At 41.1% G+C, this 22,021-nt stretch overlaps 1 protein-coding gene across 1 annotated transcript in view; it reads right to left on the bottom strand.

Annotated features, from left to right (window-relative positions):
* The window catches only part of TMEM131L (transmembrane 131 like), a gene marked incomplete at its 5' end in the record, with an annotated part of 79,231 nt that overhangs the window by 35,980 nt on the left and 21,230 nt on the right, over positions 1-22,021 (bottom strand). Inside the window, 4 exons of the mRNA XM_084264164.1 lie at positions 4,813-4,923; positions 6,850-6,966; positions 8,014-8,137; positions 9,080-9,151. Of these exons, the coding sequence (XP_084120290.1) occupies positions 4,813-4,923; positions 6,850-6,966; positions 8,014-8,137; positions 9,080-9,151 (424 nt within the window). The remainder of the gene's footprint in view (positions 1-4,812; positions 4,924-6,849; positions 6,967-8,013; positions 8,138-9,079; positions 9,152-22,021) is intronic.

Below are 22,021 nucleotides of genomic sequence, written 5' to 3'. Positions count from 1 at the left end.
GGCATTTCATAAGGTTCAGTTTTACAAAAGCACAGCCAGAAGGAAGCCAACACACTCTGCACTCCCGACTCAATCAGGTTTCATACCAAAATGACTGGGGCTTCACACAAGAGGGCGATGTAACCTCTGCAAAGGTGGTTAGCAGCGACCCAAACCCTGCCCCCAGCACAGCCCTCCCCGGTGACACAGCTCTCCGGGGACACAAACCCCCGACATCTACTCTCTTTTTTACAAATGCTTTTGTCCTCATCAAATTTTGAGAGCAGGGAAAAAAAAAAATCCCATTCGATTCCAAAACATGCACTACTGACTAACCTCTCCCCACCATGACTGCTGGGGGAGTTTTAACGAGGCAGTAAGTTTATATATAAAGAGCAACTTCAGAGGTCACTTTTCAGGTCAGATAAACCTTGATGCTTCTCAGTGGTTCCTGAGAACACTAACACTTTTGTGGTCCTAAATAAGGAGTTTTTGGCCCTTATTCAATGCCATTGTACCATAAAGCAGTTTAAGACCCCACGCCCCTATTAAAAAACCCACCTTGGCTGAATCATATTTTTCCTCTTTTTTTTTAATTGTTTGACCGGATATAAGTCTACACAGGAAACTGGCATCATCTTCAAACTGAAAGAAGCTAGTGCACCATGCACAGAGCAGGGTCAAGTTATTGGGGTGTATCTGATGTTGATCTGATTTCTGTGGGGATATTTTGGGTGTCTTTGTAAAGCTATCTTCAGAAAAGGAAAAGGGTTTGCATTTGTCTAAGGCAGACAATAGATGCATAACTGTCATGCCTACTCTCTTACAACATTGGTAAGACAGCTGTGTTAACCATAAAGAGAAGCTAAAGCATCTGAGAAGAAAACACCGAAGCAGCGTTTCCAAGACAAATCCTGGACCACGTCCGCATCTCCCAGCAGTCCAAGCGCTGCATTTGCACTGTAAATATCACTGCCTGTGAATCAGAGCTGAGAGCTGAGTTATGCAGTCCATGTTTGCAGAGGAAAACTGAAAAGGGGAGACATGGCACGAGGGAAAAAGTGCTGCAGAGCAGAACCACTGCTGCCACTTCATTACCTGGTGCCTCTATTCACTGTAAGGTACAGATGCATACATACTTGTATACACACAGCACCCATAAATCCTATATGATTTGAACAGAAAACACTGATAGAAGCCACACGAATTAAATTCTTATTGGTTTTGCTAAATTCTCACATTTTTTTTTAGAGACAGGGGCCTCTCATGATAAACCTAAAAACCTAGCCCACCTGATCTGCAAGGAGCCCCACTCTCCTGGTGAACACCTAGGATTCTTGCTGGGGGCCAGTACAGTAGGCAACTAGGTAGGAAATAACTGATCCATCAAGAGACAGAGCATCAATGGGACATCTGGCACAGGCCACTAACAGCCACCTAGCAACCACAGAACCAAAGCCACTTTTAGGGGAAGAGTTTCTTATTCTGCCTTAGGTGCCCTACCAATCAGACATGTCTCATACAATACAGTGTATTCTTGATAGGTGAATTCAGTGATATTCCTGTATTATTATCAGGACTGGAGAGTTCAAACCACTTCCTGGAGTTCTACAACCATGTAATTAAAAAAGAACTAACATTGAACAAGCCTCCCCTTCTTCCTGCAGGCTATTCCAGTTTCCGTCCTGGACAGTCCCTGGCCCTAGAGAGCTATTTCCACTCTGAACAGTGTTAATAAGCTGTCCCCGTAATAATGATTCAGCAGAGTTTCATCAGTTTTTTGCAGGCAGTTATCAGGATGGCACACCAAGAAAACTCTACTGTCCTACTACCTTCTTTCTCCACACCCAAGCACCACACTTGCACACATGTTCTTCTTATCCCATCTGCTGGCACAAAACAGAGCTTACGGAGCTTTGGGTTCCTGCCAGTACTTGCAGTTATTCCCCATGTCGTTGGTCCATTCCAAGCTCCTCTGGGAAGCCATCAAAGCGATGCCTGTGTCTGTGATAAACCATTCCTCCCTACAGGTCACTCCTCCATTAACATTTCCAGTGTGTGTGTACAGCATTTTGAACACACCGAGGCAGTGACTAGCTGCCCTCTTAGTGCCATCCAAGTATTAAACAATGCCAAAAACCAGGCAACTCCAGCAAAGACTACACCCAGAAGCTGGATAAACAAAGATGACCTATATGGGCTCCACCATCTGTTATGGCTTAGTGGTAACCAGCCACTGCTGAATGGCCACATGGACATACTAGGAATTCACTGTGTTGAACATAGCTGCTCCTTCCTCTAAAGAAGTGAATTAGGAGCCCAGAAATTCTGGGATGCAGCACCACTGCCAGAGCATGCAGATCCTGAACCCTTCCAAAGCTGAACCTTTGAAAGAGCATGAAATTGAACAGTAGAAAAGGCAACTTTCTTTTCTTATTAATTACAAGAGTTTCTGCTCAAAAAACCTGGGGGAATGATGGAGAATCTTTTAAAGAAAGGCCTGCATACCTTTGCCTATTAAAGAACAAAACAAACAATTCATTTAAAATAAAAAGCACACGCAGACCTGTTGCATATTGTACTTCAGATGGAAATGCTGCTGTAGAACTAATCTATAATCCCCAGGGTTATATCATATTTCTAACATAAATACTCTGTAGAGGCAAAGTTTCACCTATATCCCTATGCACAATTACAACCATTCACCTTCAAAAAACAATTTTTACAAATTAGAGAGGCTGCAGAAAGAGGTTGCCAATTTGGTTAAGAAGTGGGACAGCCCATCACTGAGGAAGATACTACAGAGCATGGAGTGTTCAGCTTGGCGAAGCGCAAGTTGAAAGACATGATGCCACCTACGCCCGTTTCTGTGTATAAGCATCAGAAGCAGAAGGGGTTATATAAATGAAATGTGTACCTTAACAAATATAAACCGTCCTTGAGGCAATTCAGAGTGGAAGTCAGGAGTACGTTTCCAACTATCAACGGTTTTACTTCCATTAAAAATAAACAGGGGAAAGCAAGTGACAGCACAGTTCAGCAAGCATGGCTGGTTTGTTTTAAATGCCTTTTCCATACAAATCTCCGTTTTATATTAAAAATTGGGCATCCGTAAATTTGCACATGTGGAGTCACTCAAACCTCTCTTCCTTCCACATCTTCTGAGCCTAAGATATAAACTGTGAAGAACAGAATCATACCAATTTTTATGGGATCTGGACCACAGTATCAGTAGGGTGAATTGAAGGAGGCACTTCTGGACAGGACAGCTATTTGTAGAGCAACCTTTTTCTAAAAGGAACCCAAACTCAAGCTACAAGGTCCTCTTCAGCATTTAGATCCTTTCTACCACCGTCACCAGCTGGGAAGCCCATCCCACTGCTGCAGCATTTCTGTCCAAATCGGTAACACTCAGTGAACTGAAGAGTAATTCCTCTATTATAGCCTGGCATGGGATAATTACACCCAAAACTAGAGGAACTGAGTCAACACACTCACAACTCAGGTCCTGCGACAAGAACGTTGCCAGGCGGCACCACGCTGCACTGCCAAACATGACCTCAGGCCTGGTACTCTAGAGAAATAAAGCATAGGAAAATGTTCCTCACTTCACAGTAAGGAACATGTCAGATGGTCTCCAAAACTACTCAGCTTGGGAATTCAGATAGAACTGCAAAGCAGCAGAGTCTGCATCCACACTTCAGACAGTACCTGATGACAACCCATCGAGCAAGATGTGAAGATGCAGAGACACATGCCATGACAGCACACAAAACACCCTTCTCAGTTCTACCCCTAGCACCCCCAAATTATAAAACCTGAAGACATTCAAGTTCCTCTGCAAGAGTGATTCTGTGCATGGCCACAAGCAAGCACACCTGTGTGACTGCAGGGAAGAGACTGGTACAGAGGAAAAGAAAGAAAGAGAAGGAAATTGTGTGTTGTACACAGGTAGAGGTAAGATTGACCTAACATATATATAGCAGACTGAAAAATACCATCTGAGCTGAGTTTCTCAGAACAGAGACAACACCATGAAGGCAATGAACACATTTTACATTGAGATAAAGGATTAAATTCTGTTATGTGCCAAGATACTCCAAATATTTTTTGATAAAAATTGACAATAAATTTGTGTCCAATATAAAAGGAAACTTGAAAGATCAACTTTTCTAGTTACTCACTTCAATGGTTCTGCACAGAAGTCTACTAAAATACCTACAACTGCAACCAAATGACAGCAATCATTAAAGCTTCTTTCAAATGAACAGTTATGCCTCCTAAGTCCATCCTGCTCATTTCTCCACAGCTCCCTGCTTTAGCCAAGCTGAGGCATGCAAAGCTAGTATCATCAGCAGTGATGGGGCAGGAGCTGAAGCCAGACTCCCAGCTCTCCCTCTCATCCACACAGCAAGTTGTGCTTTTTAACTGTGGCAAAGTGTTGGTACAGCCTGGCTGTGAACCTGCACAGGAACGGGACTGAAGTTAAAAAAACCAACCAATCCAAAACAGCCTCCCCCAGATTTTATAGCACAAAGTTTATTTTTTTAGGAGAGATCAATTCTCCACCTTAGTTCAGAGCAGGACCTCACAAGTAGTTTTGTTGGCACCACTGACAACACATCATAGAAGCATGAACAAATGCAAGTGGGAATACTTTAAATGCAGAAGACTTGTCTCACCAGCTCATCATGGTAGCCCTACATCTTGCAACCTCTCTCCTGCAATGCGTGGTAGCCTTACATCTTGTGACCTCTCACAATAACCTTAGAACAAAATCCTCTTATGTCTGAGAAGATCTATGTTTCATACTCATTAGAAATGTATACGTACCAGTGTCTGTGACGCCTGGATGTTCTGAATGTGTGGAAGCAGTAAGTAGGTGTTTGCTAGCTGCTGTCTAGGTTCTTCTGGAGAAGACTTCAGAGTTCCTGTTCCAAAAACCTAGTGTTAAAGAAAAAAGGTCATTACACCAACATCCAGTATTTATACAAGCTATTTTGCTAATAATAATAATGACCTTCTGAAGAAAGGGACTGGATTTTCCCATCAGATTCCTTTAAAAGACTATTTCTATATGTGTTAAGTTCCAATATTTGGAAAGTAACTATACACATAAATGGCCTTCAGCACCTTCACTCATTCAGGCACAGTTAGAAAAACAAACCAAAGCTCTCAACAGCAGAGCATCAGATTATCTCAAAAAGAAATTTTCCAAACCCTTCCTATTCCTTACAATTCATCCATCACCATTGGGCAGTGCGTCAGTTTCTGGAGAAAAGCTTTCTTACTTGTCTAACTGCACATGGAATTCAATGGCTGTGCCTTAAAAATTGAGCAAAATAAGTTCTGACCATATTGGTTTTTAATGTCTGCAGTTGTCAGAGCAATGTAAGATTTGCAAGTTGATTGGTTTTGCTGCATTCATATTCCATGCCACAAAGCTTAGTTTATGACAATGAGATGCAAGATAATGGGGGAGAAAAATCATGAGAGGTTAAGAAAAAAGCCTTGGGGTTTTTCACTTGTATGCAAAGATTTTATTTTTTTTTTTTAATAGAAACCCCCATGTTTTTAATTAAGAGGATGCTATGTTCACTGATGATCTCTGACTACAGACAAATTATCAAAGGGAATATGGAGGCCTTTACACAGCACATTTTACTGTAATGGCACCTCTCTTCCATTTGGGTGAATCTTCTGTATACATACTCTTGCACAAATGCATTAAGAAACATCAAACATATTCTGAGGATTTGGGGCTCTCAAGAGCACTGTAACTGTACATCAACCACTCAAGCCTGATTTTGAAACTTTTAAACCTAATGCAAGCTAAAATCATGGGCATCTCCTTCCTTTCCTTCAGGTGGCTTGTGAAACCATCCATGAAAACTAGTTTGTTACTGATTTTAGCAGCAGTTCAGTAGGAGACAGACTGATTTTGGTGGCTTCCCCACAACCTCTTGATAAAAGGCCCTGGCTGAGCTGACCAGGCAATAAATCAAGGGGTCTGAAGTGAGTGCAAGGAGAGGAGATACCTCCAAAAATCTCCAAAATCAAACCAAAGTCAATCTGCAACTCACCCTTCCCTCATACCTGATGAAAAGTTCTTGCCAAATGTGGCATTACCTCTAATAAATGCAATGTTTCTATCAAAAATCATTTCAACTGGACTTACCTATGCATCAGTTTAAGGAGCTTTGTTTTTCAGCACATGGGAATGGAATAGCTAGATGACTGATTAAAGCCAACGTTGTTTTTAAGTCACTGAATTCAGGGTTAGATTTTTCTTTAACAGATTAATAAAAGCAAAGAATATGGAGTATATAGTGTCCCTTATAAGAATTTAAGAAACGCTTACGTCTTGCTTGAATTCAGTAGCTACTCAGACAATAGATGGCTTTAATGCACAACCACAACTTTGACTTTCATGTTTTAAGGGCCTAAATCTCTCACCCTGTGCTACACCCCCAATGTGCCTACAGAAAACCCTGCAGAGCACATAAAGTAACCTAAAATATTTCCTAAATAGGTATTTCATGACAAATACATTCCAGCACAGTCTAGACAGCAGTCTTATACAAAACAAACTCATCATGACAGGACCATGATCTTCTCAGCACACATATACGAATACACTTAGTGTTACTACAGCAAGTAGCCCCACTAACAGTACTAATTTTAACCATATATGTGTATGAGGAATCATAAAACTAGCATGACCTGGTAAAAGGGATGAACTGTGAACATCCCACTTGATTTGTATTAGGACTTCAATGAACTTTGGAAGTCTGTAAGTTCAAAGTATATGAAAAAACACTTTTTAAAACAAAACTAATCCAAAACTAAAAGCTAAGAGAGAGCAGTTACCTGATATGAAAGTACTCCATGAGATGAGGTATTTATAAATAATGAGCTTTCAATAGTGCCATCTTCTGTTGGCAGGAAGAGTACTCTGAAAGAAATTTTTCCCATCGCTGGAATCACCTGCAGAGACCAGAAAGAAGCTTGCTTGGTGCCAATAACCACGACACCCACCATTTAGTCATACAGCCCAACAGACATGTTACGCCCCTGTATCTGGGGGCCATGCCAAGCAGAACCTCAGCCCTGAGAAGTTTCATCTGTCCACAGCTGATAATTCTTACTACAGAGAGGAACTGAGACCACGCAGCAGCTCGCCATATTATGGACAGAGTTGCTCAGCTAGCCTGGGCCTCATCAATCAAAACTCCTTTTTGCATTAGGAGTTAATTGAGCAGCACCGACAGGCTCTGCATGCACGAAAATGCTTCCCCACATACAGAAGCCTATTACAAAGTGAATCAATTTCCCCTATGATATATAGTCAAATGAGTCGAGGCTGAATTGGGGCAACGCAACCAGTAAGCAAATCAGTCTAACTGAAAGAATAATGTCATGTATGTCTGCACAAAAATACCTATTCAGCCATAGTAAAAGCACAAATCAGATGAAAGTTTAATAAAAGCCCTTTGCACATCAGCAAAGGATAAAATCCGGGCTTCATCAAACTGAGATCACTGTGACTCATTCTTAACATGTGTTATATTGTTATACATCATTAAAAAAAATCATAGTTAAAATAACGTGCTTAGATTGTAAGGCAATTATGCTCATAATTGCAATATAAAAATGCATAAAACATTTCACTGCAGTTTTTGGCTTTTTAGGACAATTCAAAAGACTGAAAATTCAAGGCTGTAAGACACCCACGTGCCTGCAGATTACTGCATAATGCTGCATAGTGCAGAATGAGATTTAAACAGCCTCTTTAACACTGAAAAATTCTTCTTTCACTGTTAGTTTAAAACACGTTTCCTACTGTAGATTTTGGATGTCTTCTCCCTTACCAGCCTGAGTAGAAGTGAGCAAAAAAATTCTAGCAAAACAGAACAAAACTTGGAGGTCCTACAAAAAGGCATAAAAGCACAGAAAGAAAAGCTTAGGCCAAAGGAAGCACGAAGGCTTGGCACTTGGCCATTACATAGTTTCCAAAAGTACATCAACACTCACCCGGCTATGAGCAGGAGACACATGAAACTGTCTAGTAGCTGTAAACACTGAATTCACTACAACTTCTCTATCTCTACTAGGGTTGTAGGCATGAAGCATTTTAGCTTTGGGTAACCCCAGTAATCTACAGGAAAGGGAAAAAAAAAAAGAAAGAAATTCGCTTTTATAAACACAGGCAACACACAGAAAAGCAACAAACACAAAATCACTGAAGTATGTTGATACGCAACAATTTCCTAGTTGTAATTACTCCCTGGAAACATACCAAACACATTTTGCCCTTTAGTATACAAAGACAAAGAAGTAACACTGTGATGTGAGAGGTGACTTTAGCCAAAACTTGAGTCCCTGGGAGTCTAAGGCAAAAATAAAACCCTTATGAGGCACAAAGTTTTGAGAAAAAAAAAAAGTTTAAATAACCAAAGTCTTGTTTTGCCAGCCAAAGCAACAATTCTCGTAGGGCTTTTACTTTTGCCAATACACTCTAAGACCCAGCACCTTATATATCCATTCTGTGCATCCTCTGAAACAACGCCCTTAACTCGTAACTGTGCTTCTTTTCAGTTACTGACAGATCAAAGGCCGATTATAACTTAAGAATTATTTTTACAGTATTCTTAGAGAAGAACTAAGCAAACAAATCCCTCAAGTATTCTACCAGTATGATTTGCCTGAAACTTTCTGGATTTTATCTTCCTAAGTTAAAGGAAGCAACAAGCTCCCCCTCTACTAGGAAGGCAATTTTTCAAGAAAAGAGCAACCAGAACAAAGAACTGATTTGACATCCATGCAGAATCACCTGAAGTGTACCCAGAATGTTATGGTTCCCTGTTCCCTTTTCTTTGTTCATTTGTTCCTCCCTTCCTAAAATGTTGATTTTCATTTACAAAGTACTGTAAGGCAAGAAACACACTTCCAACTTTGCGACAATTATCTACTAATTTTTTTCTTCCCTTTTCAGAGAATGGCATGGTATCAGGTAATGTTCTTACTCAAACACAGCCTGCTATAGTTCTTCCTCCCCGCTTTGTTATTAATCAAGATACCAATAACAGAAGATACTCACTGCATTCCAAAATGCAGAACTGACGGGTGAAAATGCAAGGCCTTCCCATTTGGAGGTATCTTTGCTGAGAAGCTAAAAAATAAAAAGGGAACAGAAGCCACAATTAATAAATATTTAGTGGACATGATGCAATACATTGCAAGGAAGGAAGGTACATTACAGGCTCTGACTCTTTAAACACACTCTATTTCTCAATCTTTTCATCCATTCCTCTCACTGCCATAGCACTGACCTTTTAAGAAGGTTTTCATACATTAGCACATGCTAGAAAGCTCATGCCAATTAATGTGCAGTTTGAGAAGAACCCCATTTTAGAGGCAATGCTGGCTTGGACAACCTCCCTTGCTTGGACATATCCCCTCAGTCATGCTGATACACCTTGTTATGGGGCAGCACGGTGAACCACAGAGAGAGAAAACAACTTAGGGGAGTCTTGGGAACGAAAATGACACCAGCATAGAACAGATACCCAGTCTTGTCAATTCGACATTCATGGAAGTGCTGATACAAGTATACATGAGAGACGCAGAGGTAAAGAAGCAAGCAGCAGATTGGTCAAAAGCGACATCAAAAGAAGTGCTTGCCTAACTGGGGCTTTAATGCAAAAGCCAACTCGTTTTTTATATGCAAAAGAGTGAGAAACATTGTATCATCATCTTTCCTTTGCCCTAGGAAAAAATTACAATAAAATTCCCAACACTTGTAGTACATTTTTAGCCTATTTCAACATGCGCTGATACTCTGTGACATTGAAATCCCAGGACATCTCCACCACTTTCTCAATTAAAACTTGTCCGCCGCAAGTCCCAACAACCACAGAGGTAAAACACCAGCCCAGCACTTGTTCATTACATCTATGTACCCAGCACTATGCTCTTAAAAACTTCCCCAGCAGCAGTCTGTGTGTTGCATAGTCAGAACCAGTTTCACCTTGACTGGGTGATGCCAATAAGCATCCTAGCAAGGACGAGTCTGAGAAGGGAAGGGCAGACTATGGTCTCATTAGTTATCCAGCTGTTTTGAACAAGATGTGGTACTACAGTTAATTGGTTCTCAATTTAGAAATGTAGCTCAGTAACATTACATTTTTAATATATTAAAAAGTACCTACATAATTCTGTTGTTATATTCCAAACCAGTAGAGATGACATGATTTACTACTAGTCAGGAAAAGGCAGGTTTATTATTATGAAAACCCACAACTTTCGTGACAACATCTCTCACAGAAGGGAGCAAGCTCCTTTGCTCCAGTAGCAGGATAAACACTGCGTATCCAGGTAGTGTTTCTGGGAAGCTGCAGATGATGGATAACTCCAAAGTCTGGGTGAATGACACATTCCTTTCAACCACCCTGTCTCTGCCACAGCCAACTCCTGCTCCGCTCTTAGAAACACGGCAGCAACCAGCACCTTCTTCCCCTTCCAGAAGTTCAGCCCCAGATACATACCCAGAAGGAAAGTCTGAGTACTGCCTGCTGTAAACATAGACAAATTAAGATCTATCTAATCTTCCTTCTAGGGAGCTGTAACAGCATTAGCTCGTTTCCTCTCAACCCTCATTCTGCAACAGGCACCGAGCTGTGGATGTATGAAGCAGCATTCCATCCAGTTTGGGTGACACTGCTAACACTGGTTCTTAAAAATGCATCGTATTACTGTTCAGACAACAACCACAGCCAAGCCTCTACTAGGCAGAAAATGGGAAAAGCCCTGTGAGAGCAGCAGCAGGGATCCCAGGGCTTCCAACCCATTTCTTCTGGAGAATGCAGCCTGGACCTAGGATGGCTGAAGCTAAGCCTCAGCTAACAAACTCTGCAGGCTCTAAGCTGACTCTTGAGCAGAGAAATAATTTCAGAGCTCTCCTGCATGTTGCTCTCCAGCAGCCCCAGGAAGAGGCCTGTGGTTACAAGACATCCCACTTCTGCTATGCACCCCACAAAAACAAGACAGTCACATTCCTATGGCACTGTGCTCATCACGCTACCTGCTGGCCAGCTCCAGGGCATCTGTGCCGCTTATCAGCAAGCAGCTCACAAGCAGTGCCAAAAAAGAACCTGAGAGCTGAGTTTATTCAACAATCGGCCTAACGGAAAGAGAATTCCACCACTGTTTTGGTTCCCCCTCCACAGAAGAAGATGACAGGTTGGGATAGCGGGAAGGGAATAGGCAGTGATCATTCTGCCCCTCCCACCTGAACAGCCAGCCTGCATTTTAAAGCCCACTGCTCCACAGAGGAAGAGACAGGCCCATCTACATTAGAAGATTAATTCTCTAATGTGTCTGCAAGTCACAGCTAGAAGCTGGCAGAACACCTTTCTGCATCCCTGCTGCTGCAAATACAATTCAACTCATTCAGATCTCTGCAGGGGATCTGACAAAAATAAACATCAGAGGAAGATTTTTAAGACACTTAAAAGTTGAAGTAACTTTTTAAACCAAAACATTTACTCTTTAGATTGATTTTTTTTTTTTCTCATTTAAGAACCTCATCTCTAATAGATTCACCTCAAACTATACCAGAAATTTAGTTTGGCTGCAGACAATGTGTACAAAAAAGTACATGGGTCATTTCATGAGAATGTTACAGGCCTGGGAAGGACACACAAGTATCAGCCTAAGAATGGAAGTCTTGAAATAACAAATGTGGAGAAACAGTTCTCTTCGTAAAAGAAAAACCCTGGCTTCCAACTACTCTTTAAGTGCTTTTAAAATCAGCTGACATCACATTACACATCCCAGACTGCACACTGGGTGGCATCTCTGTTTTTCCAGGCAGACCAGTTGAACACCCACTTCTGAATGATAAATTCTCTGTATGAGAATTAACATACAGTCAATTAACCTGTATGAGCAGGTTAAGTCCAACATTTCTGGGGACGTTTTTAAGCAGAAGTGAACATAACTGGAGGAAAATGGGAGGGGGGAAAAAATAGAAGGAGGGATGGGAATTCCAGGCAACTACTCTTAACACTTAGTAGTAATTGCCTTTTTATCAAAAAAAGGCCCCATTACCACTTTCCAGCCTCACAGTTCAATGCTCTTCCTCCTCTCCATCCTCACGATGTATTTCAAACTCTGACACCATCCATCTCCAGAAAGTAAAAGTAAGAGCAGTTGAAATATTGGTGAGGTAATGGGGGGCTCCACAGGGTCATCCAGTGCAGGGGGAGAACAGAAGGCAAACTCAGGGGGGTGGGGGAAAGAATTCCCACAAAATATCCAGCACACAAAGGGAAACCCTGAGCGCACACACCACTCCTGCTGCTGGGATGCTTTCCAAGCAGAAATGTGGTTAAGGAACCTGCGGACAGGACAGGGGCTAGAGGGGGAAGGTGGGTGAGAAAGAAGGGGGACTATAGGAGCAGACCAGGATGGAGGAATGCAAGAATTCCCAAGCACCTTGTGCATGGGAAGAAACAAGTCACACAAGGGCAGAAGTTTTGGTTTGGGTTTTTGTTGGGTTTTGAAAGGAACAGAAGATGCAAAATCTTATGCCATCACATGCCGTCCACTGAGAAGGCACAGAGGTGCTGCTCTGTAGGGAAAAGAGCATCAGAGGAACATGGAGAATTTCCAGCCTTTTACAACATTTCCTGCTTCAGGAAAGAACATTTTGATGTCCTGTTGATGTGGGACTAACAAAAGGGGATGCTAGTACAGGGATGCTGGCTGTACACACACTGAGCATGGTGTTAAACACATAGCTGAAATTGTTCTGCCCTTGCTTCTTTCAGTTCTGTTACTCTTTCCTACAAAGAGTAAAACAGGTAAGCAACCAGGTCAGCATAATCTTTGTACATTTATTTACAGCCCCAAAGCTAATATTTATATGCAATATATATTACATACAAACATTTGTTCCAAATAAGCAACGACCCTTTTATTTCACCCATACAACAACAACAAAAAAAATCTTTCTTTGTAACAGTATTATCAATTGGACTTGATTTTAAATGTCTTTTCCAACTAAAACAAATCTATAATTCATGCTTCAGTAGCCACAATCACAAAAAAGTATTTCTGCTAAAAATTCAAACAAAAGGCCAAGTCTACTCTAATTAAATTGCTGAGTTTTGTGCCTTTTTTAAAATCAAGCTTCAAAACTGAGTTAATTCATTTAATTATATATAAAGAAACCACTCAGCAATCTGCAGAATTAGCTGCATCTGGGCATAGGGAAGTTTTCAGGAAGGAACTTTATCCCAGTGTCTTTCTTCTATTTGCTCCTTCAATTCCTCCTTGAATCTTTATTCCTTCCCTTTAAAAGATTACTTCAGATTATGTTAGGATGCATGCTATCTGATGATTCAGATACACATCTGTATTTGAGAATAATTTTAATTGCTACTTGGTGCCATTTATTGATAGCAGATGAAGAAGCAGCAAGTCAGAGGAAGGCATTTTATTGTCGGGTCTTCTTTAAGATTTCAGGGGTTTTTTGGAAGCATCAGGCAAAAACGATTCTTTAATGTACAGGAGACCCTTTCCAATGAAGCTGCCTAGGCAGTGCTATTTCTCAGTATATCGATAAAAGTCAAATTTGGCTTACACTTGGCATTTGGCACTCCACACACTCAATGCAGGAATCAATGTTAATGAAGGAGGAGGTTTTGAGATACAAAAGCATGTGCTGTATAAGAACGCACTATTTTTATATGTAAATTGAAACAGAAATGGAATTTAATAATTTAGGTCAATTCCTTTCTTCTTCCTAGCAGCACAAAGAGTCATGAGAAATCAGAAAATAAGTTTGCTTTGCAACCACACAGTTCACAAGCAAGTTATCCATGCAGCACCTGCGAAGTATGGCTCCCCATGGCCTCAGCCCTGCCATGCTTGCTGCCTCGGCTCTGGAGACATACAGGACTTCTCCTGAAGTCCCATATCTATAAAAGACTCACATAGTAACATATGAACCACTCTGTGGCTTTATTGGGGGGTTTTTGTTTTGGGTGGGTTTTTTTTCTTTTTTTCCTTTTAAAAAACCCCACCCAGCAGGTATAAGAAAAAGTGAATTTTGAACACTGGAAACCTAGAAGTTGAAAAGCTCCACTATTTTTAGCACTACATTGTTTAGGGAAGAGGGAGGACTGACTCACTGCTTCTGAATGCTCAGGGATTGGCAACCCATCAGTAGGAATTCAGCTTTTTGCTGCTTCTGGAAGAAGGGTGGCTGTCTTTTTCTCTGAACTACACTACACACATCAGGGACCAAATCCTAGACTGTGGGAAAGCAAGAAAACCAAAACAGTGTTACCCATCAAATAGTGTGTGTGCATACCTGCTATTTTGCACATTTTGACTACAGGAAAATAGGAAAGGGGAGCAAAACCAAAATAAACTAGTGAAATGGACAGAATCTCTAAAAACAAATCCTGTGATTTATGGCCAAAGTCATGATTTAAGGGGCAGACAAGTCTAGCAACCTTTTTTTTAAAACTTCTGAAATTGGAAAACCAATGTGTATTGCCAAGATCCACTCAAAGTTTCAATGGGTTGATACTTAGTTTATTTTTTAAAGTACAGAGGTAGAGAAGCCTAGCTCAATGTGTAAAGCACAAACCACTGCCCCTTACTTCCATTCAGGCCCTTGTGCATTTCTGTCCCACAGCAACTTGAGCAGCCCTCTCACCCCTGTGTTTCCATTGCCATTTGTCTTTCTGGGTAATCTTCTCTCCTCTTGCTGCCTATGTTCCCTTTTCCTATAAAATTCCAGGATAACATTTACACAAACCCTTCACAGAATAGTTACTCCAGCCAGCAGTGCCTCAAGTTTTATTTATTACAAAGCTGCAACAAAATTGCAACAAGCACACTCATAGTAACATCCTTATAAAGTCAAATTTCTCGATGGGATGTAAATGGAAGGTCAAAGATTTAAAAAATTGGCTTTTCTCCCTATCCTCACACCCAGTCTCCTTGAAAAACATCCAAAGTAGTTAAACATGCACCGTGGTAAAAATCAGAGTGAAGAGTCGAAGAAATTTAGCGGAGACGATGAGCAATGAGGCACACAGTGCTACAGTGGGCATCCTGCTGAAACAAAAAGGCTTTCTTCTCCAGATATGCTTGTGGTTTGTATTTTAACAGCAGCAGAAAACAGAGTGCTTAACAGCAGAACATAATTATATCCCCCCCAATAAACCATTCCTCAACTTCTAAAATAACCAAAATCTGTACTAAATTAAGAAATCAATTCACAATGACTTGTGTTCACTTGAAATTGTTTTCTGAAACCTCTTCTTTTGAAAGCCTTTAACTACCCAGATTTCAAGCAACAACCAACACTCTCTAGAGATGGTTCTGGGAGACTCCATATATTTTATGCACCTTGGACACACATTCTGCTTGAGATGAGGAGGGGAAGCAGAAATTTTAAAAATCAAAATGAAGAGAAACTCCCCAAAACTCTCAAGCACAGACCTGGGAGAACAATACCTGAGATACCAGTAACTTGGGCATGCAAAGCAGGCACCCACATGGCCTAAGGTGAACCTGCAACTACTTGTGCAGACACAGAAAAGGAGTCTTGTTTCAGCTAGGCTGAGAAATATCAAAGTTATTATTTTTGGATAAGCGTATGGGGCCCACTCATTCAAAATGCACATCAAACATTCTCCTCTCTAGCATTACTACCACTGCCAGCAAATGCCAAATATCCTGGCAAGCAGGAGATCCATAATCATTTTCCTTTTTGCTTCCTATAATTTAACAACTACCTGTTAATTTTGCAATATATTATAAGGTGATCTCTAAGTACTTAAGAAAGTAACTGCTCTAAAATAAAAACCTTTTGTTTACCTTTTTTTTAAGCTTCTTTACAATGTAACTGTTTTTAAGAAGTCAGCAATCTTCTGTTAAAATTGAAGAAATTATCAAGGTTAGCCCCCCCCCCACACACACACTTCTTTCCAAGAGAGACACTTGTCTAATAAAACCAACAATTTTGACTCCATCAGGAGCACTGGCATTCTTGACATTTCATCTTGAATTACCAGGTCCTGGACATGTGGGGTTATGAGAAAATACTGCATTTCATGTCTTTTTAAAGAATGCTTAGCCCCTAAGTATGTGCAATAAAAACACAAATCCCAAAGGCACACAAGGCCGCTTATGTTACTTCTTTTTTCCTTTTTAAATCTCAAGGCTTCTTAGACAAGCTCACTTTTTTGAGTAATTTGCTTACCCTGTGGTTGCCAAACTCCCAAAAAAATAAAAAAAACCACAAACCCCTTTAACCTGGCTGCATAATCCAGGTTTGTTCTTCAAAAACTTAGGCTAAGACCACAAATCACTTCTGCAATGTTAACTTCTGCCTATCTTAATTAACAAGCATTAAGAAAGGCAGTCAAACCTGAAAGCACCCCAGCCCACTTTATACATGTAAATAAAGGGCTGCTTTTTGAAGAATGCTGCTCAACTCTCACAACTCAAGATCACTTCAAGAGGAGCTTCGAGGCTCCACACCCCTGAAAAAAATCACCTTGTTATCCCGGCCCCTGCCCAGAGTCTCAAAATGGAGAATGAACTTCAAGTGGAGATGTGCTGCTCATAGCCTTTTTCAGACACTTTGAAATCATGAACCCTAAAGAAAAGAGTGTAGGGTGAAGTACCTGTAGAAAAGGTGTGACTTCTCCAGCTAAAAGCAAAGCAAGTGCTGAAATACCATGAAATTTAAATGACCATTCTGGCCCACAGTTCTCAAAACACTTTACTGAAAGCAGTCAAATTTCACAGCTTGGCCCAGTGAAACAGGTAGGATAAAAAAACCTTAAGAAAGTCAGCAAATGGGTCACATAAACCCCCTGGCTTGTACCTAAGACAACCATGCTTATTTCTACTTACTGGGTAGTATTTAACTCTGTCCTTGCAATAGCAAAACCAGAGCAGATTGTATTAGCAAGGGCTGTTTTTAGGCACAGCCCTGTACTAACATAACTGTGAACCTAACAAAGGAAGAAACAGATATTCTAGAAGAAATAAAATACCAATTCTGTCATATTTGCCTCAACTAAATTAATTCCCTTAAAAATAACAATGAACTTTTCTGTTCCTGTAGAGTGGCTATAGGTCAATTAGTGGCATAGAAGGAAGGGATCCAAGTGAACACAGACCTCAATGTAATGCATCTATTGCAATTCCATTCTTACCGGCTAAAAAAAAAAAATTCAATTCACTCATCACACAATTTCACTCAAAACCAAACCTCCCCAAGCTGAATAGCAAGGGGCCAATTTCTGACAATTCAGCAGCAATCCTCCTTCAAGCATTTCACTTTCACATGGTGGGGCAGTGGAGGATCTCTGGGGTTGTGAGAATGGATCTGGCTCCAGCCTGGAGAGCAGGGGAGAGGCCATGGACAGGAAGTACAAGTGGGGTTGAGGAGCTCACAGCAATAGGAAGTTACATTCTTGTCAAGTATCATTGCACCCAACCATTTCCTTTTTCTATTTACAGCTACAGTCAAAAATTTCCATCTTCACAGACACCATTTTAAGTTCCAACAGTTCAGCAAAACTCATGAAAAAGCCCTGTGGTCGCTGATAAGATTGACCTGCTTAATTATTAAGAGCAATAATCTTCCTACAGCAATTAAGAGAGATAATCTTCCTACAGGAGCTGCCTTTTGCTGTTTGTGCATTAATCCAAGCCTTTTACTTTCTTTATTATAATGAAAGTACTGGTCTGTGAGACAGCTACGGCATAGATTTCCATGGCTGATCCAGGCCCATAGGAAACCTTCACACAAAGCTGTTAAATACTAAGAATCCCCTTCCCTTTTTCCCCCTAAAACAGAAAATAAAAGAGTATTAAGTAAAAAGGAAAGTAAGAAAAAAAATCTTATACTAAGGACTTAAAAAAATAAGATCCGTTCTTAATCTATTTGTTTGGTCTGGACACCGTACCTGATACCACCTGTCCTGAAAAAGAGCCACAGAAAAGTCAGTAAATTCATGTCTCAAAGCTGCAAAATCCCAGTCTGACACGAGAATGAAAAACATCAGCCTGTACTTTGCATTTTTTCTCTTTTGTGAATTTCAGCCCAAATCTTCAAAAACTAAGTATAATCTCTGAGCTTCAACCTTCTAGCACAGTAATTTATCTATCTAGGACTATCATTCCTTGTTTAAGCCAACATATTGAAGATGGACAACGAAAATAGGAGCAATAGGGAAAACTGTACACGTTACCTACACAATAGTACTTTACCAGGCAGCTGGCAAAGCAACACTACAGTGTATTTAGATGCATCAGCAGTAAATTAATTTACAAACTGATAAGACACTGTGGAAGTTTCTCTTGAAGAATTAAATACACGCACCTCTTTCAAAATCCTTTTACCAACCATTTGCTTGAATAACACACCAAGACCAGCTTTCTCAGTGCTATGTTTCAGTTTCACTTGAGGAAAAACTATCGCTGTTACTGGCTGCCAGACTACCCAAAAAAGCTTAATTCTTTAATGGATGAGACTTTCTACAAGACTTTCTGAAGGATGTGCAAACTACCCAGAATGGAAACTACATACACTAGCTTCCTAAGATTAGGTCATATTAGCCTATGAAAACACAATGCATAGATGAAATATAAAGAGGAGCAAGGCTACATTTCACATAAAGGTACTTCAAACATTCCAGTACAGGGTGAAGCTGTCCTGTGGTAAAGCAAGAGAACAAGGCTGCTCTCCCACACTCCAGCAGTCACCAACAAATCTTAAGGAGGGAAAAGGTAAGTCACTAGAGCCAGGCAGCACCAACGAAGCAGCAGCTTGGGCCCAAAATCAACATCTCTAGTCTCACAGGAGCGCCACCCCTCCTAGTTGGGAAGTATTACATCCTCATAGTGCCTCTCCAAATGCTTTGGTGTCACTTCACAAGGCTTTCGGGACTGGTATAGTAACCAACAGGACGCATCTGTGCCGTTTTAGGGATGTGATGTGTAGTAGTATTTATCAGATAGGGCAGGTATTTTCTTCAGAAAAAATATGGAACATTGTTTCCTCTGAGCAGTCTTTTAAAATTACAGTAGTGACAACAGAATTTGAAGGCTACTTCTTGTTTGTTCCTATTTTAACTGACAGCACTGTGCCTTTTCATTTTCATCTATGCAATTCAGCAGTCCAGCTCTATACACCTACTCTTAAAGTAAAAGCTTTTATTTTCCAATTCCCCACACAAAACTCCAGTTATGCTTCCCCTCCTACAGGCAGGAAAAGACTGAAGGAATCCTTCACAGCATCAGATCATTTCCACTTTCTCACGTAAAGCCAGTAAACCCCCATGGAGGCAGGACACCACCCAGCCTGCCTGCCAAATTCCCCTGGCTGCCCCTTCTGACAAGAGCAGCTTACTGCGTTCGCCTGTCTTCTGTCACTCAGCACTCTGGGTGGTGGTATGCAAAATGAAAAGACAGCTCTGTGATTTAGTGCTATTAATAAAAGAAAGCACTCTAATGGCATATTTGTGACCCACTCCTTAGTACTACTGTGTATTTATACTTTGTTAGATTACATCAGTGAAAAAAAAATGAAAAAATTATACCGGAAAATTCAAACTAGAAAAAAAATTTTAAAATTGGTATTACCAGAATTAGTAGTTAGTTACTGCAAAAATTATGTGGTCTGGTCCCTACAAAACACCTGGGATCTGCTGAAGCCAATGCACAGCACATGCTCTGAGCCAGTTTTTGACGTACAAAATGTTGCAACCTTTTGCTACTAAACAAAGCAGAACCATCTGAAACACACCTTGTTTTGCAGGTTTATTAACAGAATGTGTATGGCCAAAAAAAATCTCAGGTATGTTAGGACCAGCACACAAACCCCTAGAGCTCCGATTTCCAAAAAGGGGCACCTTGAGTCTATGAGTTTAAAATTGTTTCCTTCAACAGGATAGCCAGTGGGGGAAGGAAGAAAAGGAAAAAAAGAGCTGTATGGGAAAAAACAATGGTAAGTCTGCTTTTGATTATTTTGTATCAATTAAAAAAAAAAAAGTACTTGCAATCAAGTACTATTATTAAGATTCCACCTCCCCTAGATTCTTGCATTTCCTCCCTTATTTAAGAGCTAGGAAGCTATTCGAAGCTCACCAACCTGAAATCACCTGTGAAACTGAAGGCAAAGACTCAGTAAGACTATTTTAAGTTTCCTAGCAAGCCTCAAAGCAGAGGTCTACTTCTACTGCAAGAAAGGATGCACTGCATCCGCACACTCCTCTGCACATTAATGTATCTGACATGGAGTTTCTTAAGCTGCCTGTGAGAGAGGAAGCTCCTCTGGACAGGACAAATACCTCCTCAGATCTCTGCACTATTTAACCGAGCTTGGTTGTGCATCTCTCGACGCTCTTTTCTCTGCAAGATAACAAGCAGTTAAATGTCATAGTCTCACGTGGGAACCTGCAGGGCTTTTTGTGGGCTGAGGGGCAGCTGAGGTGGTCCCAGGGGCAGGACCAGCATAGAGCACACTGCCCTCTTACACACACATTCAGAAGCATGGACACGTGTGACTTCAGCACATAAAAAGCAAGCTTGGTGAGTGCATTCAACTTTCCTGGCCGCCCTTTCCACTCAAAAAGAAGCAACCAGGCTTTGTGAGGCAGATCTCTGTTTCAAAGTGGGAGAGTTGGCTTTTGACAGCAGCATAGCAAAAAGACGGAGTAAGGAGGCATGAGGTGCTGCCCCAAACCATAGAAAACAGTAGGTAAGACATGGATTGGCATCTACCACAGAATCATGTTTTTGACACCTCAACTTACGTTTAAAATTTCAGCATATGGAGGGAAAATTAAAAAAAGTGCAAAGTGTTCAAACCAAGTGTTATTATCCCCACTGCACACTCAGCAGGCCCTAACTTCCAAGCCAGACCTTGCAACAAAGCCATGAGACACATGAGGCAGCCTGCAGTTCTCCAAGTCCCAAATGAGCTTTCTCAGTTTGGAAACAACAGCAAAGACCCTCATCCTAAAACCTGGAAGCGTGTGCACTTTATGGCTATATGCTGCCCACCCCTCCCCACACGGCAAACTTTTCATTTATTATTCCAAGAACAAACCAACCACTGAAACACAGCCCACTGCTTCGATGACCAGAAACCATTAATAACTGCATTTATTTACAAGGAGGGGAAAAAAAAAATCCAAGCAAGACTGAAAGTATGGGGACCCGGGCAGGGTGTGTGTGTTTGTTTTAAAGCAACTATCCGCATCTGTGGGATCGGCCACATTATCCCAGCAACACTGGGAACACTCACAAAGGCCAGAAATGCCCCCTTTTCAAAAGGGCGGTTTAAATGCTGCAGAAACTGGGTCAGCAACAGGCCACAGAAATACCTAAGCAGGCAGCAGGCACCTCCTGGGTTGTAAGCAGCAGGCTTGCGGCAAAGGACTCGAATAAAAGACAGAACACACCAAGACAGAAATCAGACAATGGCTATTGAAGAAAGGCAGTTAATAGCGACAAAGCACGGAAAGCACGGGTCAAGGAGTCGGTCAAGTACAGGCCCTTCAACTCCCTACCCTCCTCCAGTTGCCAGGAATCAACATTTAGACACAAACCAGCAATACACATGGCACACAGCGCTAGCAGGCAAGCACAAAACCCAAGCAGGCACGTTAAATCTACAAAACGATAAGGAGCTGTGAAACCTCCTAGGGTATTACATGGCTGCTCACTTCCCGAGGACAGCACAGTGCTTCTCCTTGCACTGCGCTGTGAAAAAACCCAACAGGAATTACACAACTCATGCTTCGCACTTTCATCGTACTTGTGTTTGGGTCTTTACTATTTCCGTGTTTTATTGATTACTGCAGAGACCGTAATTTTAAAATACCAAGCCACAACTTTGGTAAACAGGGCTCTGCAATTTTTATATGTAATAGAATCATTATCTATTAGTCAAAATGTAAAAAGCGGCCTACTGTGCCACCAGGGAGGGCTGACTTGC

The sequence above is a fragment of the Gallinula chloropus genome (genome assembly GCF_964237585.1).
Source record: "Gallinula chloropus genome assembly, chromosome: 4".
Classification (NCBI taxonomy): Eukaryota; Metazoa; Chordata; class Aves; order Gruiformes; family Rallidae; genus Gallinula; species Gallinula chloropus.
Note: the sequence above shows the minus strand (reverse complement) of the source record. Positions and strands in the feature narration are given on the sequence as shown.